Consider the following 27,998-nt stretch of genomic DNA (forward strand, 5'->3'; position numbering starts at 1 on the left):
AGATGCTGCAATGACTGTTGTCATCGTGTTAGACACTCGTAGCCCGTGACTTGGCTCTAAGAGCGTAACCTTCAGGAGGCATTTTAAAGGCTTTCTAGTGGATGTCCTGTAGTTCCCTCACCTCTCTCCTTTTTTTATTGTGGTAAAATACACATAACGTAAAATTTACTATTTTAACCATTTTAAAGTGCCCACTTCAGTGGCCTTAAGTACATTCACACTGTTGTACAGCCATCACCACCATCATCTCCAGAACATTTTCATCTTCCCAAACTGAAACTCTATCCCCATCAAACACTAGCTCCCCATACCCCCTCTCCCTGTCTCTATAAATCTCAGTGCTCTTGGGACCTCAGATAAGTGGGATCATACAGTATCTGTCTTTTTGTCACTGACTCGTTTCACTGAGCATAATGTCCTTAAGGTTCATCCATGTTGTAGCAGGTGTCAGAATTTCCTTTGTTTTTAAGGCTGAATAATATTCCATCGTACGGATGGACCACATCTTCTTTATCTGTTCTTCTGCTGATGGACACTTGGGTTGCTTCCACCTTTTGGCTACTGTGAACAGTGCTGCTGTGAACAGAGGTGCAAATACCTGCTCAAGTCCCTGCTTTAGGTCTTCTGTGAATGTCCTCTCATCATGCCCTTTTTCTGAGTATTTAGGTTGTGTCCAATCTCTCCGTTCTGTAAATAATCACGTCCTGAACATCTCTGTGTCAGAGCTTCTTGCTAAAGGTATTTGGAAGATTACTCAGCATTCAAGTCTCGGAACTGGGATCGTGATCTCAGAGCTCATTTCAAACGCATGGTCCCAGGCGTTATCCCACCACTCCCTCCCTGCCCCAGAAGCTTTGGCATCTTGTGTGTTCAACAACTTTTCCTTTTTTCTCTTTGGTTCCTAGAAAGGACAAACTTAACCTTGAGGTTTGCAGTGTTCCTTTGCCATTTTATCTGTCAGGGAACCAACCTGGGTGATCCAGCTGGTAAGTTACAGTGGATAGTTTCGAAACTAACTCCTTAAGAAATCTGGAATGTGGAATAGAATACATGTGACATCAGGACTCAAACCCAGTGTCCCTGAGACCCAGACAGGCCTGGGCAAGAGGGGCCAGGTAGAGACAGAGACAGGGCTTCCTGAGGGGAGAGATGTAGAAATGGCCCTGCAGACACACAGTTCCCTCCGGGCCAGATCTTCTCCCTATTTTTAAGTGAATTTCCTAATTTTTTTTTTTTTTTTTTTTTGGCCGCGCTGTGCGGCTTACAGGATCTCAGTTCCCCAACGAGGGATTGAACCTGGGCCATGGCAGTGAAAGCCTGGAATCCTAACCACTGGACCGCCAGGCAAGTCCCTGAATCTCCTAATTTAAAGTCATTTGCAATTCATTCATATTTTTGTCAAACATCAGGCTGCTGGTCCTAGATCAGAGCAGGTCTTCTCCCAGGGAGGTGCTGTTCCACTGGGTGTTCCAACGCCACTGGATTGAATAACCCTCCACACTGCATTGATCAGGGCACCTCCTTTATCATCCATTATCTTATAAGTAACAGGGGCTCTTTCGGGCTTACCCGAGCCTGAGCCATTGATCTGCTTATTCTGACAGCACAACCACAAGGTTTGAACAATTGTGATCATAGAATCTTGTTTAATACTGGAAAGCATTACACACACACACACACACACACACACAGACACACACACACACACACACACACACACACACACCCTCTCGCACACCCCTCGCTCTATTTCCCCTAATTTTCTGACTTGTTCTGCTGGTCTTGTTAGTTTTTCCAGATAAAGTTTGGAATCATTTCGTCATTTTGCCTAAAAGCAAAACAAACCCAGTGGCCTTCTGATGTGCCGGCCGTGCTGTCAGCACAGGACAGTCCTGTGGTTCGTCGTCTTCCCTTCATCCCAGGTGAGGTGGATGCAGGCATTCCTCCCAAACCTGGTTCCCCTGGAGTGGGGTCCGTTCTGTGGCCCTGGGGACTGGAATGCTTTTTCCCTTCCCTGTTCCCAGCAGTGGGTCAGCAGGAGGCAGGAGGGGCTTTGCGGGGGGTGGGGGGCAGAGTTGGTCTGTAAGAATTACAGTGGGGGGTCGGGGTCTTCCTATTGAACATGGGAAGAAGCAGCCCGGGAAGGAGGAAGGGAGGAAGGGCCCTGGGCCGCCAGCCCCACTGGGTGCAAACAGATGGAGCAAAGGCCAACCCAGCCCGGGCACCCTGGCGCCGCCCGCGGAGCCAGAAGGGCACCATCGCCCTGAGAGGCCTGCCTGCCTCCCGCCCGCCCTACTTGGGGGCTCTGAGGCCGCAGAATTGAAACTGTTTCCAGCACAGTGACTCTGGGCCGCGGGACTCATTGCCGCTGGGGTGGGCACAGAAGCTGCAGGAGCCCCGAGGCTGGGTCTGCTGCTCAGCAGTGACTTGCTGGGCCTTGAAGCCGGCCTCCAGGGCCAGTGTGCGTCCCCTGCTCCCGGAGGCTGCCCGTCCGTCCCCCTTGGCAGCATCGCCACCCCCACCGCCTTCCCCAGCCCTTTGTCAGAAACAGCCCTGCCCCGCCCCGGCAAGGGTCTTTTGTATGTTTCATCCCCCACCCGAATGCCAAGAACAAATGGGGTCAGTAAACATTCGTGGGATAAATGAGTGGATCTCATTCGACAGGTGTTTGGGAAGCACCTACCGCCAACCCATGAATGACTGTGGAGACGCGAGAGGGACGAGACGATCGCTGCCCTGCTCTTCTGGACCTGAGCACCCTCTGCGATGCCTGGCCTGGGCTCCTGCAATAACACTGGTCCGCAGAAGGAAAGAAGTAAGACTGGGAGTGATCGAGAAATGAGGGGAGGCCGCCGTCAGTGTGGTCGTTCTGGGCTCTGGATTCTGGCTGGAGGTCCTGAGCCACGTTCTAGACTCGGGTCCACGTCCTCAGTGCTCAGTTCTGGGTTCTGAGCTCCAAGCTCTAGGCTGTGGCTTTGGGGGTCCACATCCAAGGCCCAGGTTCTGGGCTGTCTGTTCTGACATCTGGATTCCGAGGTCCAGTTTCAGGGCCCCAGGCTCAGAGTGCTTTGCCCTAAGTTCTGGATTTGGGGGTAAGGCTCAGTGCTCTGTGTTTGGGCTCTGGCTCCTGAGTTCTGGGGTGCAGACTCTCTGGGTCTCTAAGTTCTGGACTCCAGGTTCTGGCCCGGGCTCTGGATTCAGGCCCGGCGGGTAGGCCCGTTTGCCAGAGGCCACACCGGGTCGCCACGGTGCTCACTGCCTAGGATGTAAGCTGCCCAAGCGCAGAGACTTGCTTGTCTCGTGTGCCGTGTGGTCCCCACACCCAGAGCAGTGCCTAGCGTCTCAGTGTTGATCGGGCACGCACGTGTGTGCACTTGGATGCACGATCTGATAGACGCTCTCACGAGCCAGGGCACAGGCGAGCAGGACCACCCCTGCCCTCGCTGTGGCCACGGCTGCCAGGAGGGGAGGCCAGAACGCCATGAGCTGGGGAAGGGCTGGAAGGGGAGCTGCTGAGGAGGCCTGAGAGGGCCCAGGGCCCCTGCACTTTGAGATGGGCGGGCAGTGCCCACCCAGCTACACACCTGAGCTGGTTCCTGCTTGCTCTGTTTCCCTTCTCCACAGAAAGGACATGGGCAGGGTAGCAGTGGCACAGCAGGGGCAGAGGCGTCCTGAGGCAGAGTCCCAGGGACGCTCCCCCATCTCTGGCCTTCACAGGACCATCGCCTCCCCAGCCCCGAGTGACCCCCTGCCGGCACACAGTCTGGGATGAGGAGGATGAAAGGGGGAGCCTCCTGGACAGGGGACTTGAGGGCTGCTTGGAGCAAGAGGTTGACCATCAAATACCATCAGGACCCGGGGAGCAGAAATGATGATGATTAGGGTCAGGGACGGTGGCACGAGTCATGGGGAGATGGTGTCATTCAAACGTGGCACAGAGATCTTGGTGATCAGAGTGATCTTTGGTTGGTAATATCATTAATCATACACCAGGAACATGGGGGGAGTGAGGATGTGACGGGAGCATTGGTGTCATGTATTCGATAATCAAGGGTAGAGGAGATATTGGTGGTCAGAGTCAGTGATGAGCCACCCAGAGATCTTGGTGGTGTGTGATCTTCTGGGGATCAAAGGCATTGATGGTTAGAGAATCTAGTGATCAGAGACACAGGTGACTGGTGATACCGATGACCAGGGAGGTTGGCGATCGGGGTATAAGGGACATCGGTCATCAGGGACTTGGAAGATGAGAAGACCCAGCGACCACCGAAGTAGGACACGACGATGAGCGCTGAGCAGTCAGGGTTATTAGTGACCAGTGTCATGGTGACCATGTTGGTAGTCAGAAAACCTGATGGTAAGAGGATTCCAAGATCAGGGGCATTGGCCATCACGTACATTGTTGGTTAGAGATGTTGGTGATTGGAGAAAAGTGACCAAGGACGTTGCTAAGAAGACATTAGTGATGAGAACTTGTGTGCTTGGAGATGCTGATCCCATATGAGTGATCAGATCTGTCATTGATTAGAAAAATATTGATCAATGACACTGGTGGTTGTACTTCTTGAGGACCTAGGACATAGTGACAGGGTGCAGTGGTGACCAGCACGCTGGTAATCAGGAACATGGGTGATGAGAGGTACCGACGATCACAGACACGGTGGTTATCAGATGTCGGCAACCAGACACATTGGATGGAAATATTGGTGAATAGGTATGGAACGTTGGTGGTAAGGGATATTCATGGTCAGACATATTATTGGTGAGCAAGGTCGGTCACTGGAGACACTGGTGGTCACATGTTGTGGATGTCAGTGATCAGAGGGCATTGGTGAAATACTGGTGGTCACGTGTTGGTGATCAGTTGTTAGTAATCAGATGTCTGTGGTCACAGGCTCTGGTGATGAGACATGTCATTGATCAGTCTCAGTCATGATGACTGTCTCCAATAACTGATATCACTGATCAAAGAGGACAGCAATCAGTGACATCAGTGATCAAAGACACTGGTGACCAGGTTCGTCAATGAACATGAATACTGGTGACCAGGTGGCTCAGACACAAGAGCTGACTGACACCTGGAAGGAAGAGGATGGCATTGGGAGGGGGATCAGTCCTTGCTGGGTTCTGTGTGTGAGCCCTTAGGAAAAGGGTCAGAACGTGGGCTAAAGGCTGCAGAACCCATAGCCTTCCTGAGCCTCCCCGGTATCCACCCAGCCAGGACCCCCGCTAGGTGGTAATGAGAGAATTCAGACGGGAGCAATTCAGGGGAGGACGGTCAGGATCTCAGACCCCAGCCAGACAGGGCCCCTCTCCTTTTCCAGGGGCCCTTCCATCCAAATCACAGGCTGTAGGACTGATTCTGTCTTAATGATCTCGGCACCTGGGACTCAGGAGCCCCAGGAGCCCACAAGACAGGCCAGAGGCATTCACAAAAAGTATTTTATTACTCTTAACAGTTTTCACTTTGAAGGAATAGGAAGATAGCATACAATTTTTACAGACAATATATAAATGTTGTACATAATCAACAATAACTTAGTTCACTAATCCAAAATAAAACAAGCCAAATAAAACGTAAGACCAGAAAATACTGCCGATTCTTTTTCTTATGCGGATACTAGTACAAAATAAGTTACTTCTGGCTGTGGTGCCCCCCATATTGCACTTGGACTATATCAGCACAACCCTCTTCCTGGGCCGGGTCCTTGCTGGCCACTGCACCCTGCCACTGCCGCATACAGAATCTAAGCTCGGACACAGTTATGTACAGCTGTACCTTGGGAAGGATCCAGACAGCCACAGCAAAGCAGAGCAGAACCCTGGCATCTCCCAGGACCCAGCAGGTCGTGGCCTCTCCCTCGGTCCTGGCTCTGACCCACCCCCAGCTCCTGCCTTCGCCACCTGCCAGGTCAGCCCCCTGGAAGCCAAGAGCAGCCAAGGCCCCACCCCTGGCCCCTGGCTCCCCGTTCTAGGGCCGTGGGATCTGAGAACTTTTCCAAAAATAATTGTGAAGCTACAGCCTTGGTTTGTAGGTTTTATTCCTTTCCACAGCAAGGGCTTTTGTGGCAACGTACAATTGACTGGACCCAAAAAGAGTTTAAAAATAAAACAACTAACTCATCGGTGAGTTAAGCTTATGTAGTTTTTTTCTGTTTTTTTTTTTTTTTTTTTTAACATTTTCTTCTTTTGTCTCGGAGTTGGAGAGGAGGGGTTTAGGGGTTAGCAGGAGGACGTATGTACAGGGGTCCGCCGGGCGGAGGAGGCAGCTGTAGCTCAGACCCGTCTAGGGCGCACGGGTCACCCCAGCCTCAGCCTCAGAGCCAGGGGAGCCATCGGAGAGACGCTTCCCCTCTCAAGAAAACGTTTCCTTCCTGTGACCCAGCCCCGGCCTGGGAATCTGCGCGGGACCGCCCGTGATTGTCTCTGCCCTCGGCGCCCGGCCGCGGCCCCTCTGGATTGGCTCAGCCCAGCCTGGGTTCAGCGCTTTCAGAGAGGGAGCCAGTGGAGAGGGTGCGGGCCGAGGTCCCCGAAGATCTGCCCCCGGAGCCGGGCACGGGGAACGGTCAAGTGGCACTTGGCGCCGAGGAAGCCCCGCGAACTTGGGGCAGCTCAGACCACCCAAGTCTCCCAGTCCTGGTGAGAAACGAGCAAAATAAATTACTTTTGCCTACTCCCTTTTCCTTCTATGACGCGGTTTCTTTCGTGTGTCCCTTGCCCCCAGTCTTCATAAAGTCGTCCTTTCCGCTCGCCAAACAGTTATCCGTGGCGGAGGCCCCACCTGGGAGGCCGAGGCAGCCTCCCAGCCCAGGGAAGATCTTCACAGTGACGGCCGACGGGCCCACAGGTGAGGCAGCGTGGGGCTCCGGCTGGGCTGGCAGGGCAGCATCAGTCTCCGGGGAGGGACGGGCAGCTGAGGGTCTGGTCCCCGCCCCCCGTCCCGGGAGCGCCTTCCCCGGCATCTGTCTGTCGGTCCGTGGGGGGCGGTCCCTAGCCCATGGCGGTCACCATGCTGGATGGGTGGGGGTGGCCGAAGGACAGGCTGGAGGAGGGGTGGATGGGCGTTGGGGTGGGCAAGATGTGTCCCGAGTGGCTGAAGGGCGGGAGGTGGCCCACAGGCGCCATGTGTCCGGCCAGGGCAGCCGCGCTGAAGGGGGACGCCTTCTCCTGCATGCACTTGGACAGCTCCTCCAAGCACTCGGCCCCCTTCTTGTTCTTCTTGGACTTGCTGGACATCTTCCGGTTCCGAGTCTGGATGCCTTCCTTCTTCATGGTCAGCGGCCTGTTCACCTGGGGGCGACCACGGAGCTTTCGGTGGGTGGAGCTCCCTTCCGAGAGCGAGAACCCCACCCCCAGCTCGCATAGGGGGCCCCACTTCCAAAGGCCCACTGCCCACCACGGTCTTCTCGCCAGCACCGCTGCCATCTTGAGAAAGGTGCTTTTCACCGCGTGGGGCCGCCCCGCAGCCTGCAGGGCGTTTGGCCTACGAAGTGCCAGCGCCGCCCCCCCCCCCATCGAGCCACGCCGCCGAACCCCACCCCAAAGCCGAGATACCGCTTTCCTCGACCCACCGGCCCCCGCCCCTCCCATCCTCCCAGCCAGCTTGCCCCCCTTGTGGGAAGCCCTTCTGGCGCTCAGGGCAGCTTCCCAAGCCAAGCCACGCTGGAGATTGCCGCCGAGGCCTCTCCTGGCAGCACAAAGCGCAGCGGTCCCCCGGGAGGGGGGGGCGGGCCAGGCAGGGCGGACTCACATTGTGCAGCTTGTAGTAGAGGCCACAGGCGTTGCAGACAGGGTCCCCGTTGGCGTTTCGGCGCCATAAGGTGGTGGTTGTCGTCTGACAATTTGCACAACAGGTGCCCGCTCTCCTGGCGGCCGACTGGGAGGGGAGGGGAGGGGAGAGGTGGCGTCAGCAGGCTGGACTCCCACGCCCCCCCACCTCCTCCCAGACCCTCGCGCCACCCCGGCCCCCACCAGCTTAGCCCAGGAGCAGCAAATCTCACAGGGGAATCAAGGCATCTCAGAGCCATGGAATTCTAGAATCTGAGCCCTAAACCATCACAGAACTTTAGAATAAAGGACTCTCTGAAGCCTGATCTCAGAATCAAAGGGGTTGCAAGAGCTGGAAGGAAAAAGTAGCCACCTCCCCCAATCACCAAACAATCTAACGCTACAGATGGGGAAACTGAGGCTCTGAGAAGGGGTCTTTGGTTTAGAAGGCTGGCTGGTTCCCCTGGAGCACCTGGGTCTGGAGCTGCACTCCCACAAAACCCATAATCCTGGGCGTGTCTGAACCCCTGAGGCCAGAGGGGGGCCCTGCAGCTGCCCAGGGCAGGGATGTGAAATGCTCAGGGAGTCGAGCTGCAGTGTCCAATGCAGTAGCCACTAGCCCTGTGGCCATTTTAATTGAACTACAATTTAATTCAGTTCCTTCAATTGCACCAGCCACATTTCAAAGGATCACTAGTCCCAACATGAGCTAGAGGCAACCATAGTGGACGGGGCAGACCTACAAAAAGTGTCCATCTTCACAGCTTTATTGGACAATACCGGTCTATCTGTCCAGCACCCCGTACCCCAAAATCCTGAGTTCTAACTGCCCCCTAGCCCCTCAGGAAATGCAGGGCAGAGGTGACCTGGAAACGTCTGGTTTCTGGAGAAGGGAGCTGAAGGCTCCCGAGAGAAGAGGCAAGAGAGTCTTTACCCCAGAAAGCAGAAAGCCCTCTCCAGACCCACAAGAGCACTTCCCAGGGAACCGCGGGCAGCAGGGGTGGGGGTGGGAGGCGGGAGTGGCCCCAGGCCCCAGCCTGGTCCAGAGGGGCCGGCCTGCAGCCACAGGGGTGGGGAGGGGTGAGGGTGAGTAAGCAGCCTGAAGCTGGAATTCTGACTCAGGGACCAAGCCCGCATCCTCCCCCCCCCGCCCCCCGGGCCCTCACCCCGCCCTCGCTCCAGGGAAAAAAAAAAGGGGGCCCCCGAAGCAGCAAGCGATTTAAGCCTCATAAATCACTTCGCCCTGAAAAAATATATTTATTATTCTTAGCATTTTACGCATTATTTGCAGAGTGGAGGGTATTAGAAGTTTCAAAACAGCCCAGCGAGAGGCAGGACTGAGCCGAGGAGAGACTGAAAACTGGCGGAGTCCGGAAACAGATACGCGAAGTTTCCTTATCTTTGGGCTGCAGATGTCCGGATAGGAAACTCCGGCAGGAGATCCGAAAGGGCATTTTTTTTAAATCACTCAAATGAAAATACACAGTATAGGTGACTCCATGGAAAAATAATAAAGGGCAGGTTTTTTTTGGTGGTTGGTGTGTGTGTTTTATTTAAATAAGCGTGAGGAGACTGTGTGGGGAAGCCAGGCAGAGCAGCCTGGGCTACAAGGAAAATTACTTCACGGCCCTATTTTTAAAAGGAGTTTAACAGAGGCCAGGGGACCGGACTTGGGCCCCTGGATGCTCAACTTCGGGGGATCCCTGAAGGTACCAGGTGGGCTGCAGAGGGGAAATCTGGCCTGAAAAAAATCTAGCCTAAAAGCAGGGCAACCCCAACTGACACCCAAGTGATTTTAATGATAAGAGTTCAAGCGACAGAGCACCTGTATTTGAAGGTTTGTTTTTCTTGTAACTAACTGTCAGCTCCCGCCCAGGTCGACGCCCCCCTGCAGCCCCCCAGCCCAGGCTGCCCGCTCCTACCAATCTCCGCTTGGGCTTGATCAGCGGCCGGTTCTGCCCGTTCATCTTGTGGTAGAGGCCGCAGGCGTTGCACAGGTAGTGCCCGGTGCCGTCCCGCCGCCAGAGAGGGGTAGCCGTGGCCCCGCAGTTGACACACTCCCGGCCTTCTGAAAGGGGATGGGGGGGAGACACCAGCCCGTTCAACCGACAGAGTCACCGGAGGGGGCCGGTGGGCCAGCCAGGCTGCTGCAGGGTGTGACTTTTAGTTCCAGCCTGGCGGGAAGAGGGACCCCGGAGGTGGGATTCGGAGAGGAGCTTAAGGCAGGGGAATGGGGCGGGAGGGAGGAGTGCGGCCAGGGCCCCAGGGATCCTCAGCACAGGGAGAGGGTATTTACAGCAAACTTTGCCTGCCGACGGCAGCAAGGCGGGGGCACGAGTCGCCAGCTCAAGCTGGCTTGGCTGGGAGGACTCGGCCCCCTTTCGAGTCCCTCTCCTCTTCTGTCCCTGTCCTTTCTCCCCAGCGGCGTCCCTGCTCCCTGTCCTGTGTCCTCAGCCCCGTCTTTCTGTTCTCCGTCCCTCCATCCACGGTCACTTCCTTCTCAATCCCCCACCTCCCTGCCTTCCGCCGAGGCCCTGGACCAGGGTGGAAGTTGCTGTTCTTTAAAATGAAATAAATAATAAGCCCTTTCGTTTTTTGAGGCTGAGTAGGCTAAGTGACCTTGGTCTGTTGCTGGTGGTGGTGGTATTTTGTTTTGTTGTTGTTAAAAGGCCATCTGGAATTCAGATAGAATGTAAAACAAATTTGGGAGAAAGGACTAATTAAAGGCAAGCGAGCTGGTCTGAGCAAAACAGGGCCCCGAGGTGGGACCGGAGTGGGCGCTGGCGGCGGCAGGCTGGAGCCACACAGCTGCCTTAGCATGATGTTACCCCGGACATTTCTCCCCATTTAGTTTAAACTAAGCTGTCAGTCCACACGGGCAAGAAAAGGCGGTTTCTGGACTCCGCAGCAAAAGTTTTAAAAATCTTCCTCTTCCCCGTCCTAAGGGGATTGGAAGGAGGTGTGGACAGCAGGAGCCCCACACCAGCCACATAGGCGTCTGCTCTGCAGCCGCATTCCTGCACAAACCCAGCCCGGTCCCAGCCAGTTCCCGCAGCAAAGGGGCAGAGGCACCTCCAGCTCCTTCCCCTCACTCCAGCCCTCAGGGAGGGAGAGTGAAGGACATGCCAGGGGGCAGGGAGCGGGATCAGGTCCTGGGAATTTTGCCTGGGGCGGGGTGGGGGGCGGTGGAATCTCCCAGGAAGATTGGGAGCCATCGAAATCCCAAGACCAGACTGATGAAGTCGGAGATCCAGATTCCTTAAGGGTCCGGAGCCTCTGGGAAGGGCTGAGTGCACCCATAGCACGCACACACGTACACACGTACACACACGTACACACCGCCTCACTGCTCTCACCTGCGTATTGCATTCTCTCACATGCTAAGTCATGAGGCTGCTCGAATTTTCACTTAAGACTCAGGGAGGGGAAGGGGGGATTCCCGTTCTGTGTTCTGGTCGGGCAGTGGCCAGCCTTGGAGGGGAGGGTGAGGAGTGGGGAAGGGCAATAAACTTTGGGGCCACCAGGAACACTTAAGAAAAGGGCAAAAGTTTTAGGATCCCTTGTCCCCCGTTCTGGGGTCTCAAAGATCTGCTGGGGGCCATTAGAGGGGGACGTCACCCATCCCGGATAAAGGACACCGACACTGCCCCATCTCCCACATCACGGCCCCCTCCCCCGCAAAGCACAAACCGTCCCCACTTCCACTAGCTCCCTGGCCCTGCCTTTACCTGAGCACGAGCGCGCCTTGCTCCGCTGCTTAGGGGTGAAGCTGGAGGCCGGGCCACCCAGGAAGCCTCCAGGGTGGAAGAGCCCGCTGCTGTAGTCGTGGGCGGTGGCCGGCACATAGGAGGGGTAGGTCGGGATTGGGTGGTGCGTGGCAGGCTGGGTGCCCGTGGCAGCCAGGCCTGGGCGCAGGGGACTGCCACTTTCCATCTTCATGCTCTCCGTCAGTGACACCTGGTATTTGACGCCGTCCTTGTCCTCCCCCCGGGCCGCACCCCCCCCTGCGGAGGAGGAGGCTGGGGAGGCAGCCCCAGTGGTGCTGGGGTCGGGAGACACTTCTTTGGGTGGCGTGGGTGGGAAGCCGAAGAGGTGGGAGCCCGAGTGGGCTGCAGTCGGGGGGAGGGAGGCCACAGAGCTGCCAGCGCCTCCCCCGCTCCCACCCCCTGCCCCTGGGTACACAGAGAGGGGGCCTCCGGGGCCTCCGGCAGCCGCGGGGTGCAGCGGCGTCTTGGAGAAGGGGCTCACGGTCCAGGGGTTGTGGTGATGTGCTGCAGCCGCGGAGAGGGCTGCTTTGCCCCCGTCCAGCCAGGGCAGCCCCGGGCTGTGCAACAAGTGTGGGCGGCACATCTGGCCTCCGGTCAGCCGGGCTGCAGGGGGAGGGAGAGGGGTCAGGGTGCACGAGGCTGCGCCGAACCGGGACACGGACACACAGGGCCACAACGCCCCACAACCAAGTGACCCCTCCCCAAAGAAAACCAGAACTGTAACACCCCAACCGGCAATAGTCAGGAATGTCCGTCCGGAGCGGAAGGACAAGTGGCACACAAGGACCCCCGGACAAGCCTGGAGGAAACCCTCACAGGCCAGCTGGAGACGGGCAGAAGCCCTACGGGGCCCAGACCCTCCCCAAGAGGCCGCTGCCCGCTCCTTTCCCGGCCCGATTTCTCAGCTGCTCCGATTCCTGCGGATCCCACATCCGGGAAGCAGGCAGCCGGGCCTCGTCCCCTCCCGCGCCGGGCGCTCGGCGTCTGGGCTCCCAGTCGCCCACGGGCCCCGGCTCACCATGCGCGGGGCTGTAGGAGACGCGCGCCCGCGCGTGGGCCGGGTTGGCGTAGTACGGGTTGCCCTGCGAGTCCAGGTGGTTGAAGAAGACGTCCACCTCGTCGGGAGGCAGCAGCTGCGCGGGCTCCATGTAGCTGTGCGCCAGGCCCGGGTGGTGCGGGTCTGGGTGCTGAGCGTTCAGCACGGCGGGGTGCGCCATCCAGCGCGGCTGTTCCGGAGCCGCCTCCATGGCCGGCGGCGGCGGAGGCCCGGGACCTGGGCGGAGGCGGTGGCGGCGTCCCTGCACGACGGAAGGGGGCGTGAGGGACGCCCCCACGGCCCGACACCCCCAAAGCCCCGCCACACGGCGTCCCGCGCGCCGCTGCGCCCCAGCCGAGTTCAGCCGCGGACCGGTCCCGGCTGGGAGGAAAGCCCAAAGCTCAAAACGAAACGAGGGTGGGGGAGCCGGCTCAGCCACGCACGCTCCCACGGTGACCCGGGTCCCGGAGCCACGCACTTGTGCGCACGGGGTCACACGCGGGGCCAAGCACCGACACCAGCGGCCCCAACAAACGCGCAGAGTCGCACTTCAGCCAGACGCTCACCGCCCCCCCACCCTCGCACCAGCCCTGTACACAAACACATAAACACGGGCTGGAAGTTGAAGACAGGCGCCCGAGCACCCACGGGGGCACACGAAGCTAGCGACACGCACAGAACTACACTTGGCGCTGACACGGACTGACCTCGCCTCCCCAAACACACACGCTGCCCCACGAGCCCAGAGCCAGCCCACCCCCACCCCCCGCGCGCACTCCCCGGCGACACGAGCAGGACCTCTCACCGAGGCACACCAAAGCAGTCACCCGCAGCCTGGCCCGCGGGGCCCAGGCCCCCGCAGTGACCTCTCAGAGCCCGGCGCGCCCCAGGCCCCCGGCCCGCTCTCGAAGCCCAAACTTACACACGCAGCGCCGCGGGAGGGGGCGCGGCCTCGGAGCGGGCAGCACGGGCGGGAGCCCGGGGGGCGGCGGGCTCAGGGACGGCGCGTCGAGCGGATGGCGGGGCTCACGGGGTGGGAGCGGGGGTCAGCGCGCGCCTCGGCCTCCGGCCCGCCCGGCTCCGGCCCCTCGGCATCCTCCGGCCGCCCTGGCGCCAGCTCGCGACTCCTGCACAGACATGAAGCGGGGGCCGCGCACGCCTAAGAAGCCCGCGCCAGCCAATCAGCGCCGCGCGCCGCCCAGCCTCCGCCCCCCATTGGCTGCGCCCGCAACTCCCGGTCCCCTGGACTCCCGGACGGACCCGCGGGCCTGCCCCCCTGCGCCTGCCCGCCTCCTCCCCGCGCCCTCCCGGCGGCCCCTGCTGCCGACGTTCCCCCCAGGACCCGCACCCCGCGGGCCGACTGTGCGCCCCCTCTTGCGGACACTCTTGGTTCCCCTAACCTCCGGGCCCTCCTCCCAGTAACTAACCTCCAACTGGGCCCCCTCCCCGGGAGCCTGGGCCGCGCACCCTCTGGGTGTTTGGGTGTCCTCTCCCCGGGACCCCAGCCCTTCCACTCTCTCGGATCCCACCTCCTTTACCACTGAACGTGGCCATGGGAGTCCAACTACCTACCGAGACCGTTCCCTCCCCCAACTGGGGCTCTGGCTAAGCGGGGGGCAGGCGGTGGGGTGGGAGGACTGCTGCGGGACAGCAGGATCGGTGAGGGGCAGGAACTACAGGGCCCCCGTGGGCACCTGGGCCTCGGACAAGAGGCCTCTTAGGACGGCCGGACCTGGTGGAGGTGGCCTGGCTGGCAGCTCCGGAGAGGGGGAGGGGGCGTCCCCTTCCCGGGCGTGGCCTTCGCAGACCAACGGGCCGAACTGCCTGGGGCGAGGCCGTGCAGACCCGGACTGGCGCCGGCGCCGGCTCGAAGGAGACGCCTCCGGGCAGGAGGAGGCATTTTTTTCCTCGCGAAGGGATGGGGGGGGTCCCTAAGGCGGCCCCTGGGGAGAGGGAGATGGTGGTCTGAGAACTCCGTCCCCTAAGTCACCTGGAACTGCTCTCCACAAGCCTACAATCCAGAGATCCGGCTCTGTGGGTGAAGTGGGCCGGGTGCACAAATCTCTTTGCTCTCTCCCATTGTATAGACAGACGGAAGAGACCGAGGCTTGAAGGGAGCCTACGGCCCAGGATGGGGGTCGGGAACAAAAAAAAATGGGGGGGGGTGAAGGGACAGGTGCGGGGGTAATAGGGAGTAATCGACATCCTCCAGCCCCCTCCCCTCTCTGGTCCACGGCTCTCGGGGGTAGAAGCCCAGAGGGATGCTAGGTGGGTCCGCAGCAGGGGGGAGGGCCGGGGTCCTGGCCACCCCCAGGAGGGTGGGGGGAGGGGCGGCGGGATTGACAGTCGGTAATTGGGTAACTGGAGGCGGCTTCTCCGGCCGGGCAGCCCCGCCACCGCGACGCCGGGCCCCTGACGTCACCCGATTCGCCAGGAAATGAACTTTTTAATAATCTGAGGAGGGAGGAAAGCCCTCGGTCCCCTCGGCTCGGGGGGCACCAGGCCAGGCCCGGCTCCGCCGGCGCGCCCCCGTCACCCTCTCCAAGGCCAGCTCTGGGCAGCGCCAAGGGGGCGCGGGCTCGGGCTGGGGGCCTCCTCCTGCCTCTGCGTCCGGCTGTCCGTTCGTCTGTCCGAGGCCCTGGCGCAGGTAAAGGCGCGGGGACAGGGGTGCAGAGCCCCATCCCGCTGGGAACCCGCGCGTCTCCGGCCCTTGGGGCCCGTCTGCCCTGGCCGCCCGCGCGCCTCCCGCTCCGCTCCACTCCAAGGCGCGCGGGGCCCGGGCTTCTCGAAACTCCGGTCTGCGGGAGAGGAGGCCGGCGCCCGCCAAGTAAGGCGCGCCGGGGCCGGGAACGGGAGCTCGAGGCCGCGGGCGCCGGGCCTCGGCAGCCGGACCGGGCAGGTGAGCGGCCTCCGTGCCTCCCTGTTCGCGCGCCCCGAAACGCGTGCGGTCTGGCCCAGACCCGCTGTCTCTCCGTACGTCTGTTTCTCCTCCCCGCCTTTAGCTTACGATTCATCAACGCGTAAAACGCGATCGCCGCGAAGCCTCCAGCCTGTTTCGTCGCCTCGGAGCCCAGCAGGAGCTTCTCAAAGACAACACGGCCCCGGGGACAATCCCCCGTGTCCGGCAAGGCTGCCCCACAGGAGCTCAAACCCCAGGACCGAGCGCGGGAGGCCCCCGACCCTCAGGCCGGCCGCGAGGCGGTGAACGCCGGAGCCGAGCGGAAGCTTGCCGCGGGGCCGCGATCGGAGCCTCGGCTCGCAGGGAGGTGGTCGTTCCGAGCCCTCAGGAAAGCAGGTAATCGCCTTTTTCCCCCCAAAGGCGCGGTTCAAATTATCTCCGGTTCTGGGTGGGTCTGCAGTTTCATCACCGCGAGCTCGGCTTCAAGCTCCTCCGGGGCAGCCTGAAGCCCCTCCGGGGCAGCGTCCTGCCCACTGCCGGGATGGAGGTGACCCGCCCGGGTGGGCCCCTGCCCGAACGGCAGCCCTGCGCTGCCCGCCGGCCTGGCGCAGCACGGAGCGCGGGCGGGGATTTAATTACCCCGATCGGCGGCTCAGAAAATCGCCGCGAAGAGGAGCTTAGCAGGGCAGTTAAGCAATGCTCGAGCAGGGGCCTCGGGAGATCCGCACCAGCCTCCCTTCCCGCAATCCGGGCCTAGAGAAAAAAAGGGAAAGGGGAACCCTGCCAGGGTCTCTCGAGGCCGTGGGGTTGCCTCCCTGCAAAAGGCAGGCAGGCAGGCAGCCGTCTTGGCTGAGGCCTCCACATTGGTTGGAGCTCCTGCGTTGGACGCGGGACTGCTGCGTTCTCCAGCAGGAACGAACCCGCCTGGGAGAGAAAAGCGGGGCACCAGGCCCCAGGGCCCCTAGCTGGCCAATAATGGGGGGGGGGTCCCGCTGGTGAGTGTGTCTGCCAGACAGACCGACGGACATAACCAGGCGCCATGCCCACCGGGCAGCGAGACCATCTCATCACTTCGGATGGAACAAACCTCCAGGGAGGGTCAGGTCAGCTCCCAGGATGGGCTGGGGTGGGCATCCTCGGGGCTTCGGTGGGCGGATTTATTTCAGTTTACGGCCTCGGACTTTGGGGTCTACAGAACACGTTTAGAGGGACACGTTCCTTTTTTCCTTCCTTTTTTTTTTTTTCTTTTTGTTCACTCCCAAGTATTGTTGCAAATGCGGGCCGCTGCCCTTTGGTCGCACTAAAGCTGTCACTTTCCTTACATGGGAACAAGATTTTATAAAGGACTGGGGAAGGGCAGCGGCAAAACTAAATTTTCTAACGACCTTTTCCGAATGACTGGAGATTCCCTAGCAGAACGCGGCTCAGAGCTGCCCGGGGTGCTTTCTCGGGAGCTGGGGGTGCAGAGATCCGAAGCCCCGTTCTAGAGAACCTCAAAGGCCTCGGCCCGGCACTCAGCTGCCCAGGTCTTCCCCATCCTGTGCGACCCTCCCCTCCCTGCCCTTTGTTTAAATTTGGCTCACCTGAGTCGGCCCCTCTGGGACCGTAAGTTTGCCCTCTCTCTGTAACCTAATTCTCACCTTTTCCTATGGGCATCTAATTGGCCAGCAGTGGAGGGGGTGTTTAAAGAAATCCGTTTGCTTAGGGGCTGCCTTCCTTAGGGATATTTAATTTGCAACACAGCGGCCTCACTGGCAATGTGCCTTGAGGGGTACTGAGGAGGAAGTGGGGGCCGCTCTAGCCAGAGGGGTTCAGAAGTCCCCTCTAAGGCAAGGCCTCAGATCTTCTCGGGCCTCAGCCATCCTCCAGAGGGGCTCCCCAGTGAGGCGACCAGGGATCCAACAGCCCCTCCCGCTCTTTCAGGTTCACTTCCAGCCCCCAAAATCTGAAGTCTCCCTCTCCTCCCGCCTCCATGCTAATTCTCCCACCCCAACCATTTTCTGGGCCTTTTTGAATTGTAAAGACCAGGGTCCAATGTCCTACTCGTGTCCGCACCCTGGGTGGAGGCTCCTCGGAGACCCTGTATCTCCTTACGAGGTTCTAACCGCCACCTCCAAGCCCGACAGCAAGGGGCCCTGCTGAGACCTGCAGACAATCGAGCCGCGTTTCTCCCTCCTCCATGAACTGCCACGGTGTGCTCGGAGGCCTGGCAGCCCCGCAGCCCGGCAGCAGGACAACTGGTAAATCCGTTTCGTTAGACGCAATTTGTTTGCAATTTGTCAACCCGGCTGGGAAACGCTCCCCAGACGCTTGGGCAGCCGCACTGGCCCTACCTGCTTCGCGGATCCTGCCTGCTCATGAACGAATCCCAGCGCGAGGTGCCTGCGTAGACCCAGAGCTCACTGCCAGATGTTCCCGACCCCGGGAGACGTGGCTTTTTCCAAAACAACGAATTTCCTTCCGTGTTTTCCGGGAAAGGAGCGGCCGCCACATCCGGGGGCCCTGAACGCCAGAGCTTTCCCCTCGCGGCCGAGGCAACCTGGAGTTCAAGCCTGGCCTCCGCCGAAGGATTCTAAATGCCCTGGGTCCAGACAGACCAGACCGCCGCCGTCTACGCCTCCCGCCTCCCGGAGGCAGATCCCGAGACCGCGGCGGCCCCATTCTTATTGAAATCCCACTAAAAGGATTCCGACTCCGGCTCGGGGCAGGGGGGAGACTTCCAGACCCCGTGCTCTCCCCCACCCGCACCCCAGCCACACAGGATAAAGGGCCGCGGGCCGCGGCGCCCGGGGGCGCACGCAGGAGCGCGCCGGGTTAAGCCGCGCAAAGCCGGCGCACGGGACCAGCCGGCAGGTGCAGCCGGCGAACGGCGGCCCGGCTCGGGCGCATCGCCGCCGCAGCCCGGAGGTGGGGGGCGGCCCAGACAAAGGGCCCAGCACTGGGGCTGGGCGGGGCGGGGCTTTGCGTCTCTCGGAATAACTGGGCCTCGAGGCCTATGGCTCCGTCCGAGAAATGGGAAGGCGGCAGGCCCCAGGCGGGCCTGCTGTCCACAACTCTCCAAACGCTCCCTCAGGTTTAGGCCCCTATGACCTGGGGTTCCAGGCGCTGGTATAGCCAGGGCGAGCCCCGAAGGCCACATGTCAGGGGCCACTGGGCCAGGCGGACCGCGCGATTAGGGTGCCAGCTGGGCCGAGCCTGGGGGCTGGAAGGGCCCTGGCCAGGCGGAGAAGGGGCGACTTACCGAGCGAGATGCGGCGGGCGGCGCCCCCGGGCGGACGGGGCCGGGGCGGAGCGGGGCGCACAGCGCGGTGCGTAGCGAGCGGGGCCCAAAGGATCCCGCGCGGGCTGACGGCGTTACCAGGGGGCCCCGGGCGGCGCGGCGAGCGGCCGCATGGTGCGCGTCGGGCCGCTTTTGTTCGCCGGGTGGATGACGGGGGCCGGCTGGGGTGGGGGCGACGGCAGCCGGGAGATAGACTTGAGCGGCGGCGTGCCCCGGCGGCACTGGCCCCGCCGCCTTCCTCTCGCTCCTGCTGCCTCTCCCTCCCTCGGCCGCAGCGCCTCTGCTTTTATTTCGACAGCACTTTGAGGGGGGGTGGCGGTAGCGCCGCAGGGGGGCAGGAGGGTGCCCGGGGTTCTGCGCCCCGTCTCCCTGGTCCAGCCGCCGGGCGGCGGGCCGAGGGGCGGTAGGCACTCAGGGCGCACACACCCTACTCGCCACTACTCCAGACCACTCCCGCCCTCGCAGGGGCGCACACACAGGCGCACCCCTGCTCTCCGGGATGCGCGCTCGGAAAGGCCGGCCGTCTCTCTTCCGAGACTCTCTCCCCGGGGACCTTCAGAGCCGTGGGCACAGGCGCACGCACACGGACGCCTGCTCCTCCTTCTCTAACCCGCCTTCAGGAGTGCTCACACGGCCACACACATATCCGTGCACACGCGTTAGCACACACAGCTGTGGCCGCGTGGACATCCTCAGGCAGGAGGTCTGGGCCACACAGACATGAGCACATGCACACACTCAAATGTAGCTTGACACACACACCTGGCACACACACAACTGCCTCACTTCCAGGCTGACTTGGCTAAGTGTAGACAAAGCCCCTCTCCCTGCCCCACCTGTACCCCACCCTAACTCCCCAACTCCAGAGCACACCAGAGCATTTTAGAAGTGGAGTTTGAGGCATCTCCCTGGCCCATCCCAAAGCAACCCTCGAGTGGGAGGAGGGAGGAAGGGAGTAGAGGGCTTGTCCTTGGAAGGCTGGGTGGAGGAGTTGGGGTATGGAAGTCTTCACCCCAAGAAACTCCTAGGTTTAGGAGCTAGGAAGTCTAGTTCTTGAACTTCCAAAGTTCCTACCAGGAGATTCAACGCGGCAGCTGAAGTCCCATCCCAGCTGCCCAGGGAGAGTGAAAGTGCTGTGGGGACCTTTGGCCCAAAGAGAAAGTGCTTTGCCTTGGAAAGACTGGGAAGTCCCTGCCCAGGTGCGCCCAGAGAGGAGGTGTGTCCAGCCTGCCATCTCTGCGGGCATCTGCTGTGTGTGGGTTTTTCTTTGAAGCTGGCGGTGACTGTGCATGTGCTCTGGGCTGCGTGCCCGTGTGTGTGTGTGTGTGTGTGTGTGTGTGTGTATGTGTGTACATTTGTGAGCACATGGGAAGGGAAGCCTGCAAAACCGAGTCTATTAGTATGTCCATTCCTTCGTGTGGGTCTCAGACAGTTCATGTATTGAGGGTCTCTATACTGTGGGTCCTGGAGAGTTTGTGTATTGTGTGTGGGCGTTTCAGAATGTGACCCCGAAAGTGCACTTGGGGGGGAGTATCTGTGGAACTGGATGTGTGTCCCTGTGGCTGTGTATCTGTGAGATCACTGTGTCCATGGACCTTGTGATGGGAAGTGGGTATTTCCAAGTGTTTGTCTATAAATTGGTGTGTGTCTCTGGGTATCCTGTGTCTATGAATTGGGGTCTGTGTCTGTCTTTAACAGCATAGGCATGGGTGTGTAAAATTTTATGTTAGAACTGATGGTGGGAGGGTGGAGAGTGTATTCAAATGTGTCTGCATATCTGTGTATAGCTCCACATGGAACTGATGTGTGTTGGGTGGGGTGTTTGTGTATGTGGGGTGTGGGCATCTGTGTCTATGAGTATATCTTTGAACAATGTATGTTTCTCTACCCAGTGTTACTCTGTGTCTGTGGCCTGTGGAGGAGTGTGACGCTGTATGTGTGTCTTCCCAGATTGCCTGCCGTCCACACTTTCCCTAACCAGCAGGGCAGGCAGCCAGAGGAGCTCCGGGGTGCCGTTTGTGAGGGCACTTTCTGTCTGTCTGTGGGAGGGGGAGATGAGCTGATAAGGCTTATCTGCCTACACCAGCGCCGTGCTGAATAACTGCTCTAATGAGGTGGCCTCTCTGGGACCACCCGCTCCCCAAACCCCAGCCTCTTTGGGGGCAGGGGGGAGGGGAGCCAGTCCTGGGGCACAGGAGCACACCCCCATGAACCCAGCAGGGGCTGTGTCTACAGGGCCTTTCCTAGTTCTGCCCTGTTTCCTTGGAGGGGGGTTCCAGGTCTCACACTCCCCAGCCCAGTTGCCATCTCCCTGCTGGGCTGGGCCAGTGAGAGCTGGCTGGAGCCTCCCAGTCTCTGGTCAGTGGTCAGGAACACGGCTTGAGAGGGCAGGAGACATGGGGCCCTCTGGGGTGGATGGAGAGACATGGAGAGTCTGTGATGGAAAGACTCAGATAGGTAAGGGGGATGAAACGGGGAGACCCAAGGACAGATTTTTAAAAGTAACAGTGATAGAGGGACTGGTGGGGGGGTGGAGGGGTGGGTTGGGGACACTCAGGGATGGAGAGAAACAACTAAAAAGTGGCAGAAAGGCTCAGAGAGATGGGAAGAAAAGCAGTGGAAGTGTTAACCAGAGAGAGGCACGGACAGAGAGACAAGAGAGAGATAACAGAGAGGATACAGAGAGGAGAGAGCGTGAAAGGACAAAAATAGAGATGAGAAGAGAGAAGAGAACCCAGAGAGGCTCGGAGACCTTGGTGGGTGGAGGGAGGGAGGAGAAGGGGCCTCAGAGAGAAGGAGGGGAAAGTGGGGACACGAAAGATGGGCTGGGCGGGGTGGACAGACTGAGACAGGGGGACAGCCAGGGGCCCCGCGCCGCCGAGAGCCCACAAGAGCACTCAGGGCAGCGGGCGGGCCGGGAGGGCGTGAGCGCAGAGCCCGCAGGCCGGGCGGGGCACCAAGGCACGGGGCGGCAGCGGGCAGGGGGGTCCGCGCGGGGCTGCGCCACTGTCCGGGGTAATTTTTCATCTCGGCCGGCTAATCTTTGTTCCCGGCGAAGATAATGAATAGCCAATCGTTATCTGCCCGGCTCCCGGAGGCTGCCCGAGAATGGGGTTGTACAGGGCTGGGAATTGTTTCCAAAGTGCCGCGGAATAAATGGTGTTCCTTATCTCTGCCTTCCAGATTATCGGAGCCCTTTCAGAGCTCGCACAACAAATGCGCCCGCCATCGAATGCATCATTTACCACCGCAGATCCGCGCGTTGATGGGCAGGCAGATAGCCGTCTGCGGGGGGCACTCGGGCGCCTGGTGCCGTGCCGCCTGCCTGCCTGCCAGCGGCACCCGAGTGTGAGCCCCCGGTGTGCCCGGCGTGTTTGGATGGGTAGGCGGGTGTGCCAGTGAGTGGGCACTGAACAAGCAAGGGCGTTAGTGTGCACGCGGGCGCTTCGAATGAGTGGAGCGCTCACGCTGTTTGGGGATGGCCCAGGTGAGGCTGCTTGAGGAAGGGGTCTTGCACGTGACCGTGTGGGCATTCATGTCCCTCAGGGTGAGTAGACACGTGTGTGAAAGAGCAGCTGTGCAAGCGCGTGGGCACAGGTGTGCGTGGGGGGCGGCACTGTGAGTGCCTTCATGAGTCTGCCCTCCGCAGGGCCGTCTAGGGGTGCACACAGGAGGTGGTGTCGCCTGCCACCAGGGCGGGGGTGTATGCGTACCTTCAGGCACGGGTGTGTTACAGGGGCTTGGGGCCACGCATCCTCTCAGGCATGTGCATCCTCACACGCCTGTGACTACCAGGAGTGCGCACCCAGCGTGCGGCTTGGGGTGTGCACAGATCTGCGTGAGGGTGGTTGTGTCCTTGTGTATCTGTCGTGTATGCTCCGGGGCGCTGCTAGCGGGGCAAGGGGGCAGGGGCCTGTCCCTGTGCCTGCTTGTGGCTGGGGGCGGGACACACGAGCTGGCCCCTGCCAGAGGGACAGAATGGTGCGTGCGGGTGTGATAGACTCCACAGTGGAAGGAGTGGTTTGTGCCGTGTAACATGAGTGCTTGTCACCCAAACGGGGTGTGTGGGTGTGTGAGGTAGAGGGGTCTTCCGAAGAGTTTGGCAACACCCAGGGGTCCCAACCCGCCTCAGTGGGACGCCCTGCCAGGGGCCCCAGAGCCTCGTCGCTCTGCACCTGGGGTAAGAGAGACCGGAGCCCAGCCGCCAGAGGTCCCCGCACCGTGAGTGACACGCGCCGCCGACAAAGGCTGTATTTTTCCGGGCTCGCGCCCCGCCCGTGTGTGTGCGCGCGCGCGCATGCGTGTGCGCGCGCTCGAGCGCGTGCGATGGTCCCCATGGCGACGCAGATAGCGCCGCAGCCATTTTCCCTATCTCCCCGGAGGAGTCTATTATAAGGCGGGATTAGCTCATCTCCAGGCAGGTCAAACCCAAAGTCACACAACCTGCGGCGCGGGCCGCGCCCCCGCCCCCCGCTGTCCCTCCCCCGCGCGGGTTGGTCTCGGCCCTGCGACCCCGGAGCGGCGGCCGGTGCGCAGGCGCAGAGCGCCACCTGGCGGCCGCGGGTGTCCGACCGGCGTCTGGAGAGACTGCCGCCGGGGTGCGAGTCGCCAGGCAGGAGAGGTGGGCCGGGGTCCCTTCCTCCAGAAGCTGGGCTCTGCAGAGCGGGGGCTTTGTTCTGCCACTGCTGTGCTCCCAGGGCCAGGCTGGCCCTCAGTAGATGCCCCATAACCGTTTGTTGAAAGGATGGATGGACCAGCAGGAAATTATAGACGTGCCAACTGTCAACGTCACACAGCTTAGTTGGCAGCAAGAAATCATTTATTAGAAGTACCCTCTGAACTTAAAGTAAAAGCCAAACTCCTTTGGAACCTACATAACAGGCCTTGCTGACCCGTCAGACCCGGTCCCTTTCTCTTGCCTCCTTCCTGTTCTTTGGGGCCAGAACTTTCCCAGCCCAGGACCTCTACCCAGATGTCACCCCCCCCACACCGCCCCCGAGAGCAGAGTTGCCCTCCTCTGCCTCACTTTTCTCGGTCTATTCTATATATTTCTTTTATAGTGAGTACTTAGCACAATGTAAAAGCGTCTTGTCTTTGCTTGCTCCCTAGGGGGAGGGGGTCTGTCTTGTTCCTCACAACAGCCCAGCGGCTGGAATCCTTTGGGGACAAGGGAATGAGGGCAGATGGGCCGGACCCGGCACCTTCTCTTCACCGTTACACCATCCCACCACCCACACCCTGGCCCCGGGGTGCCTGGCCCCACTGACCTGCCGCAGCCTGCAAGTCTCGGGTGGGGGGCTTGAGGAGAGAGCACCGCAGAGACCTCCAGCATGTGCGCGCACTGTGCCTGTGAGGGCGGGGACAGTCAGCCCCGTCCTCAGGGTGCCCGACCTCTCTCCCCAGGCCTAGGCCCCCGAGACTTCACTCATAATACAAGGTAATTATACCAGCGTTGTCAAGAGGCGATGATGATTAATTGCTGCGCGTGGGCTCGGACAGCGCGGTGTCTAGAGCCAAGAGAAGGCCACAGCCCGAATGGGCTTCCAGGTGGAGCTCGACCTGCCCATCTCCCTCTGCCGGGGCTAATCGGGCACCAGGCCAGGCCCACCCCGCCAGAGGGCTCTGAGAATTAGCTCCCTGCTCCTCAGGAATGCCCCCATTCCCTCCTGGAAGTAAGTAGCTCAGGATCTAGGGCCAGGACTTCCCCAGCACACACTACCCCTCCTGGCTGGGTGGCCTTAGGCAAGTCGCTTTCCTACTCTGAGCCTCAGGTCAGCCCCCGGGGTTGTTACGAGAATTACTCATGAGCATGTATTTAAAAAGAGTTTTGTAGCCCAGCCTTTGAAAATTGGCAGCCCAAGTCTCAGGGGCTCATGCAACAACTAATTGTTAACAATATTTTGAAGTGGGAGATTTCACATGAAGAGACTCGTTTCCAGCTTCTCTTGAAAAACTGGCTACCCTGGGCCCACATTCTGCAGTGATGCCATGATGGAGTTGGTATCGCCTGCCCTGGTGGCCCCAGGGTCCCCATCCACCCAATTCAGGCCCCTGGGTCAGGGACGTGTCCCTCATAGAAATACTGGGTGCTGTGGCTGTGTTGCTTTCGGCCTTCCTTCTCTGCGCGCTTTGGGGGTATTTCCAATATCTTTCTCCCTCCAGGTACTGTAAACCACTTAGTAATTGGTTAGTTAATAAGTCCAATCAGCACTTTAAAATGATGTGCTAGGCCACACTGTTTTGGACCCTGGGTATACAGTGTTGAACAAAATGGCTATGGTACCCATCCATGGATTGCCTCAGGGAGCAAGCCGACCTGACATCAATTAATACATTGTCACAAATTGTGATAGGAACTGTGAGGGGGAAAGACCACAGATTTACAAATATTGAACCCAGGCTTTTTTGCAGAGACCTACTCTGGGCCAGGTCCTGTGCTGAGAGGTCAGGGACGGGGACTGACACCGGGTATGGTCACTCTGTGCAGGCAGCTCACAGGGTGGTGGAGATGCAGGCACATCAAGAGATTCTGCTCATTCTAGTCTATGGGAATTGGAATCCCAGGTGCCTGCTTGAGGAAAGGCACTTAACCTAGTCTGGGAACAATATATAAAGAGTGTCTGTAAATCAATAAGAAAAAAAATACAATTAAAAAATGGGCAGGGACTTCCCTGGTGGTCCAGTGGTTAAGACTCCATGCTCCCAATGCAGGGGACCCAGATTCAATCCCTGGTCAGGGAACTAGATCCCTCATGCTGCAAATAAGAACCCTCCATAACTAAAGATCCTGCACGCCACAACTAAGACCCAGCACAGCCAACTAAATAAATAAAATTTTTTTTTATTGGGCAAAGGTATGAACAGAAAATTCTTAGAAAAGGAAATAGAAAGGGCTCTTAATGAAAACATGCTTAATCTCAGTCAGAGAAATGAAAATTTTAAATACATTGACGGGGACTTGCCTGGTGGCGCAGTGGTTAAGAATCTGCCTGCCAATGCAGGGGACACAGGTTCGAGCCCTGGTCCGGGAAGATCCCACATGCCGCAGAGCAACTGAGCCCATGCACCACAACTACTGAGTCTGCACTCTACAGCCCTTGAGCCACGACTACTGAGCCCACATGCTGCAACTACTGAAGCTCACGTGCCTAGAGCCCATGATCTGCAACAAGAGAAGCCACCGCAATGAGAAGCCAGCGCACCGCAACGAAGAGTAGCCCCCACTCTCCGCAACTAGAGAAAGCCTGTGTGCAGCAACAAACACCCAACACAGCCAATAAATAAATAAATAAATAAATAAATAAATAAATTTATTAAAAAAAAAAATACATTGACAGATTTGGGATGAGAGAAATGTTCTAAAATTAGATTGTGGTGATGGTTGTAACTCCATAAACTTACTAAAACTCATTGAAATGTATGCTTAAGTTAACTTTATGGTGTGTAGATTATACCACAATAAAGATGCTTAAAAATAAATAAATTAAAAACCACTTTGAGATACCATTTTATACCTATCAGTATTAGCAAGTATCAAAACTTCTGGTTACATATTATGTTCCTGAGGGGGTGGGGGAGACAAGCTGGCGGGGTGTCAACTGATGCACTCAGGGTGGCGTGGGAAATGTGGCACTATCAAATTTACAAATGCACTTACTCTTTGAGCCAGGAATTCCATTTATAGGCCTTTATCTGATAGATAGGCTCTTACACTTGTGAAATTTGTAAGGAAATTCATTGCAGCCTTGTACATTATGGCACAATTGGAAACAAAAGATGCGCACGTGGAACAGACTCTTAAAAATATACAGCCAAACAGTGGAGTGTTGTGCTCCTGAAGAGAGAGAGAAAGAAAGAAGGAAGGAAGCGAAAGAAGGAAGGAAGGAAGGAAGAAAGAAAGAAAGAAAGGAAGGAAGGGAGGAAGGAAGGAAGGAGAAAGAGAGAAAGAAAGGAAGGAAGGAAGAAAGAAAAAGAAAGGCAGGACGGAAGGAGAAAGAGAAAGAAAGGAAGGAAGGAAGAAAGAAACAAAGAAAGAAACAAAGAAAGAAAGAAAGAAAGAGAAAGAAAGAAAAGAAAAAAGAGAAAGAGAAAGGAAGAAACAGAGAAGGAGGGAAGGAGAGAAGGGGAGAAGGGGAGAAAGGGAGAAGGAAAGAAAGGAAGGAAAGTAAGAAAGGAAGGAAGGAAGGAGGGAAGGGGGAAGGAAAGAAGGAAGGAAGGCAAGAAAAGAAAAAGGCAGCTCTTTCTGTAATGGATATCAAATGATCCCAAGAGAGAATTAGTGGAACGGTGCAGAAGCCTAAGTATGGTGTGATTAAAAATGGGGATAAGGAGAGAAGATACATACAGATTTGTGTACATATTTATAGAATTTCTCTGGATGGAAAACAGAAGAAACTGTTAACAATGGTTGCACCTACAAAAGGATCTAGGTTTGTGGGGCTGGGAATAGAGAGAGGAGAAAGACTTTACTGTGTAAGCTTTGATCACTGTTGAAATTACACAGATGATAGTTAGATGGAGATTGAGACAGGGATAGATATACACACACATATACATATATATATCCTATATAAAAAATAAAGATTAAAAAACAAAAAAATCTTTTGATTGAAAAATAAAGATGGAGAACCTGCTATATAAAAAAATAAATAAAATAAAATTCAAAAACAAAAAAATAAAGATGGAGAGGAACAGAAGTTTGCCAAGAAGGTAAGTGGAGGAGAAAATTCCACCACTGGCTGGAACACAGGGAAACAAGAATTCTCTGGCCCTCTTGGCTGGAATGTAAATTGGTACAAGTATTTTGCAGAGTTCTTTGGTTGTATCTAGTAAAGTTGAAGATATAGATGCACATGACCTAGCAATTCCTCTTCTAGGCATTTGAGAAGCCCTCCCACATGAGCAGAAGAGATGTGGACAAGGGTATTCATGAGGCACTATTAGTTAAAAAAAAAAAAATTTTATAAAGAAACTCTGGATGCGAGCTAATGGCTTAACCAAGAGTGGGACCTTCTTTGGATGGAACGCCGTGCAGTGGGGACCTTGTGTGAATGGATATGAAGCACAATGCTTCAGTCAGAGGAAGAACTGGCAGAATTTTAAACACAAAACAGAACTGTATATTCTTTATGGAAATGAAGCACATGAAGTAGAAGTATAGAGACACAAATGGGATTACATCTTCTGGAAGATTTCAAAATAAGATCTGGGAACTTCCCTGGTGGCGCAGTGGTTAAGAATCCACCTGCC

At 58.0% G+C, this 27,998-nt stretch overlaps 3 protein-coding genes across 4 annotated transcripts in view; 2 read left to right on the forward strand and 1 right to left on the reverse strand.

The window, feature by feature from the left end:
* EEFSEC (eukaryotic elongation factor, selenocysteine-tRNA specific) overlaps positions 1–6,505 on the forward strand; it is a 197,712-nt gene extending 191,207 nt beyond the window's left edge. Inside the window, exons 8-11 of the transcript XR_014232246.1 lie at positions 906–986; positions 1,790–1,922; positions 2,665–2,815; positions 6,386–6,505. The gene's annotated coding sequence lies outside the window, so the exon portion shown is untranslated. The remainder of the gene's footprint in view (positions 1–905; positions 987–1,789; positions 1,923–2,664; positions 2,816–6,385) is intronic.
* Positions 5,429–18,686, reverse strand: GATA2 (GATA binding protein 2). 2 transcript variants are annotated; one of them, XM_082345281.1, is made up of 6 exons: positions 17,803–18,686; positions 12,553–12,832; positions 11,496–12,137; positions 9,690–9,835; positions 7,751–7,876; positions 5,429–7,290 (listed from the first exon to the last, which is right to left on the reverse strand). In XM_082345281.1, the coding sequence occupies exons 2-6, from the start codon at positions 12,779–12,781 to the stop codon at positions 6,991–6,993; spliced, it is 1,443 nt and encodes a 480-aa protein (XP_082201407.1). In that variant the 5' UTR covers positions 12,782–12,832; positions 17,803–18,686; the 3' UTR covers positions 5,429–6,990. The 2 variants fall into 2 exon arrangements, with proteins under 2 accessions (XP_082201407.1, XP_082201406.1); XM_082345280.1 differs by lacking the exon at positions 17,803–18,686 and adding an exon at positions 13,493–13,719.
* On the forward strand, positions 12,780–26,941 carry LOC309607373 (uncharacterized protein; the record flags this gene model as incomplete). Its single annotated transcript, XM_082345813.1, has 6 exons — positions 12,780–12,944; positions 15,206–15,469; positions 15,573–15,865; positions 21,933–22,296; positions 23,859–24,186; positions 25,751–26,941. The coding sequence occupies 4 exons, from the start codon at positions 12,780–12,782 to the stop codon at positions 22,099–22,101; spliced, it is 891 nt and encodes a 296-aa protein (XP_082201939.1). The 3' UTR covers positions 22,102–22,296; positions 23,859–24,186; positions 25,751–26,941.
* Positions 26,942–27,998: the final 1,057 nt, after the last annotated feature.

This window comes from Balaenoptera borealis (assembly GCF_965194805.1).
Source record: "Balaenoptera borealis genome assembly, chromosome: 12".
Classification (NCBI taxonomy): domain Eukaryota; kingdom Metazoa; phylum Chordata; class Mammalia; order Artiodactyla; family Balaenopteridae; genus Balaenoptera; species Balaenoptera borealis.

Bases quoted from the DNA above. Each gene is read 5' to 3' on its own strand.
- GATA2 (XM_082345281.1), bottom strand. From the start codon at position 12,781: ATGGAGGCGGCTCCGGAACAGCCGCGCTGGATGGCGCACCCCGCCGTG. The intron at 9,836-11,495 runs GTAAAGGCAGGG...ATCCCCTTTCAG, and splicing joins CAAGGCGCGCTCGTGCTCAG to AAGGCCGGGAGTGTGTCAAC. The intron at 7,291-7,750 runs GTGAGTCCGCCC...GGTCGCCCCCAG, and splicing joins TCTACTACAAGCTGCACAAT to GTGAACAGGCCGCTGACCAT.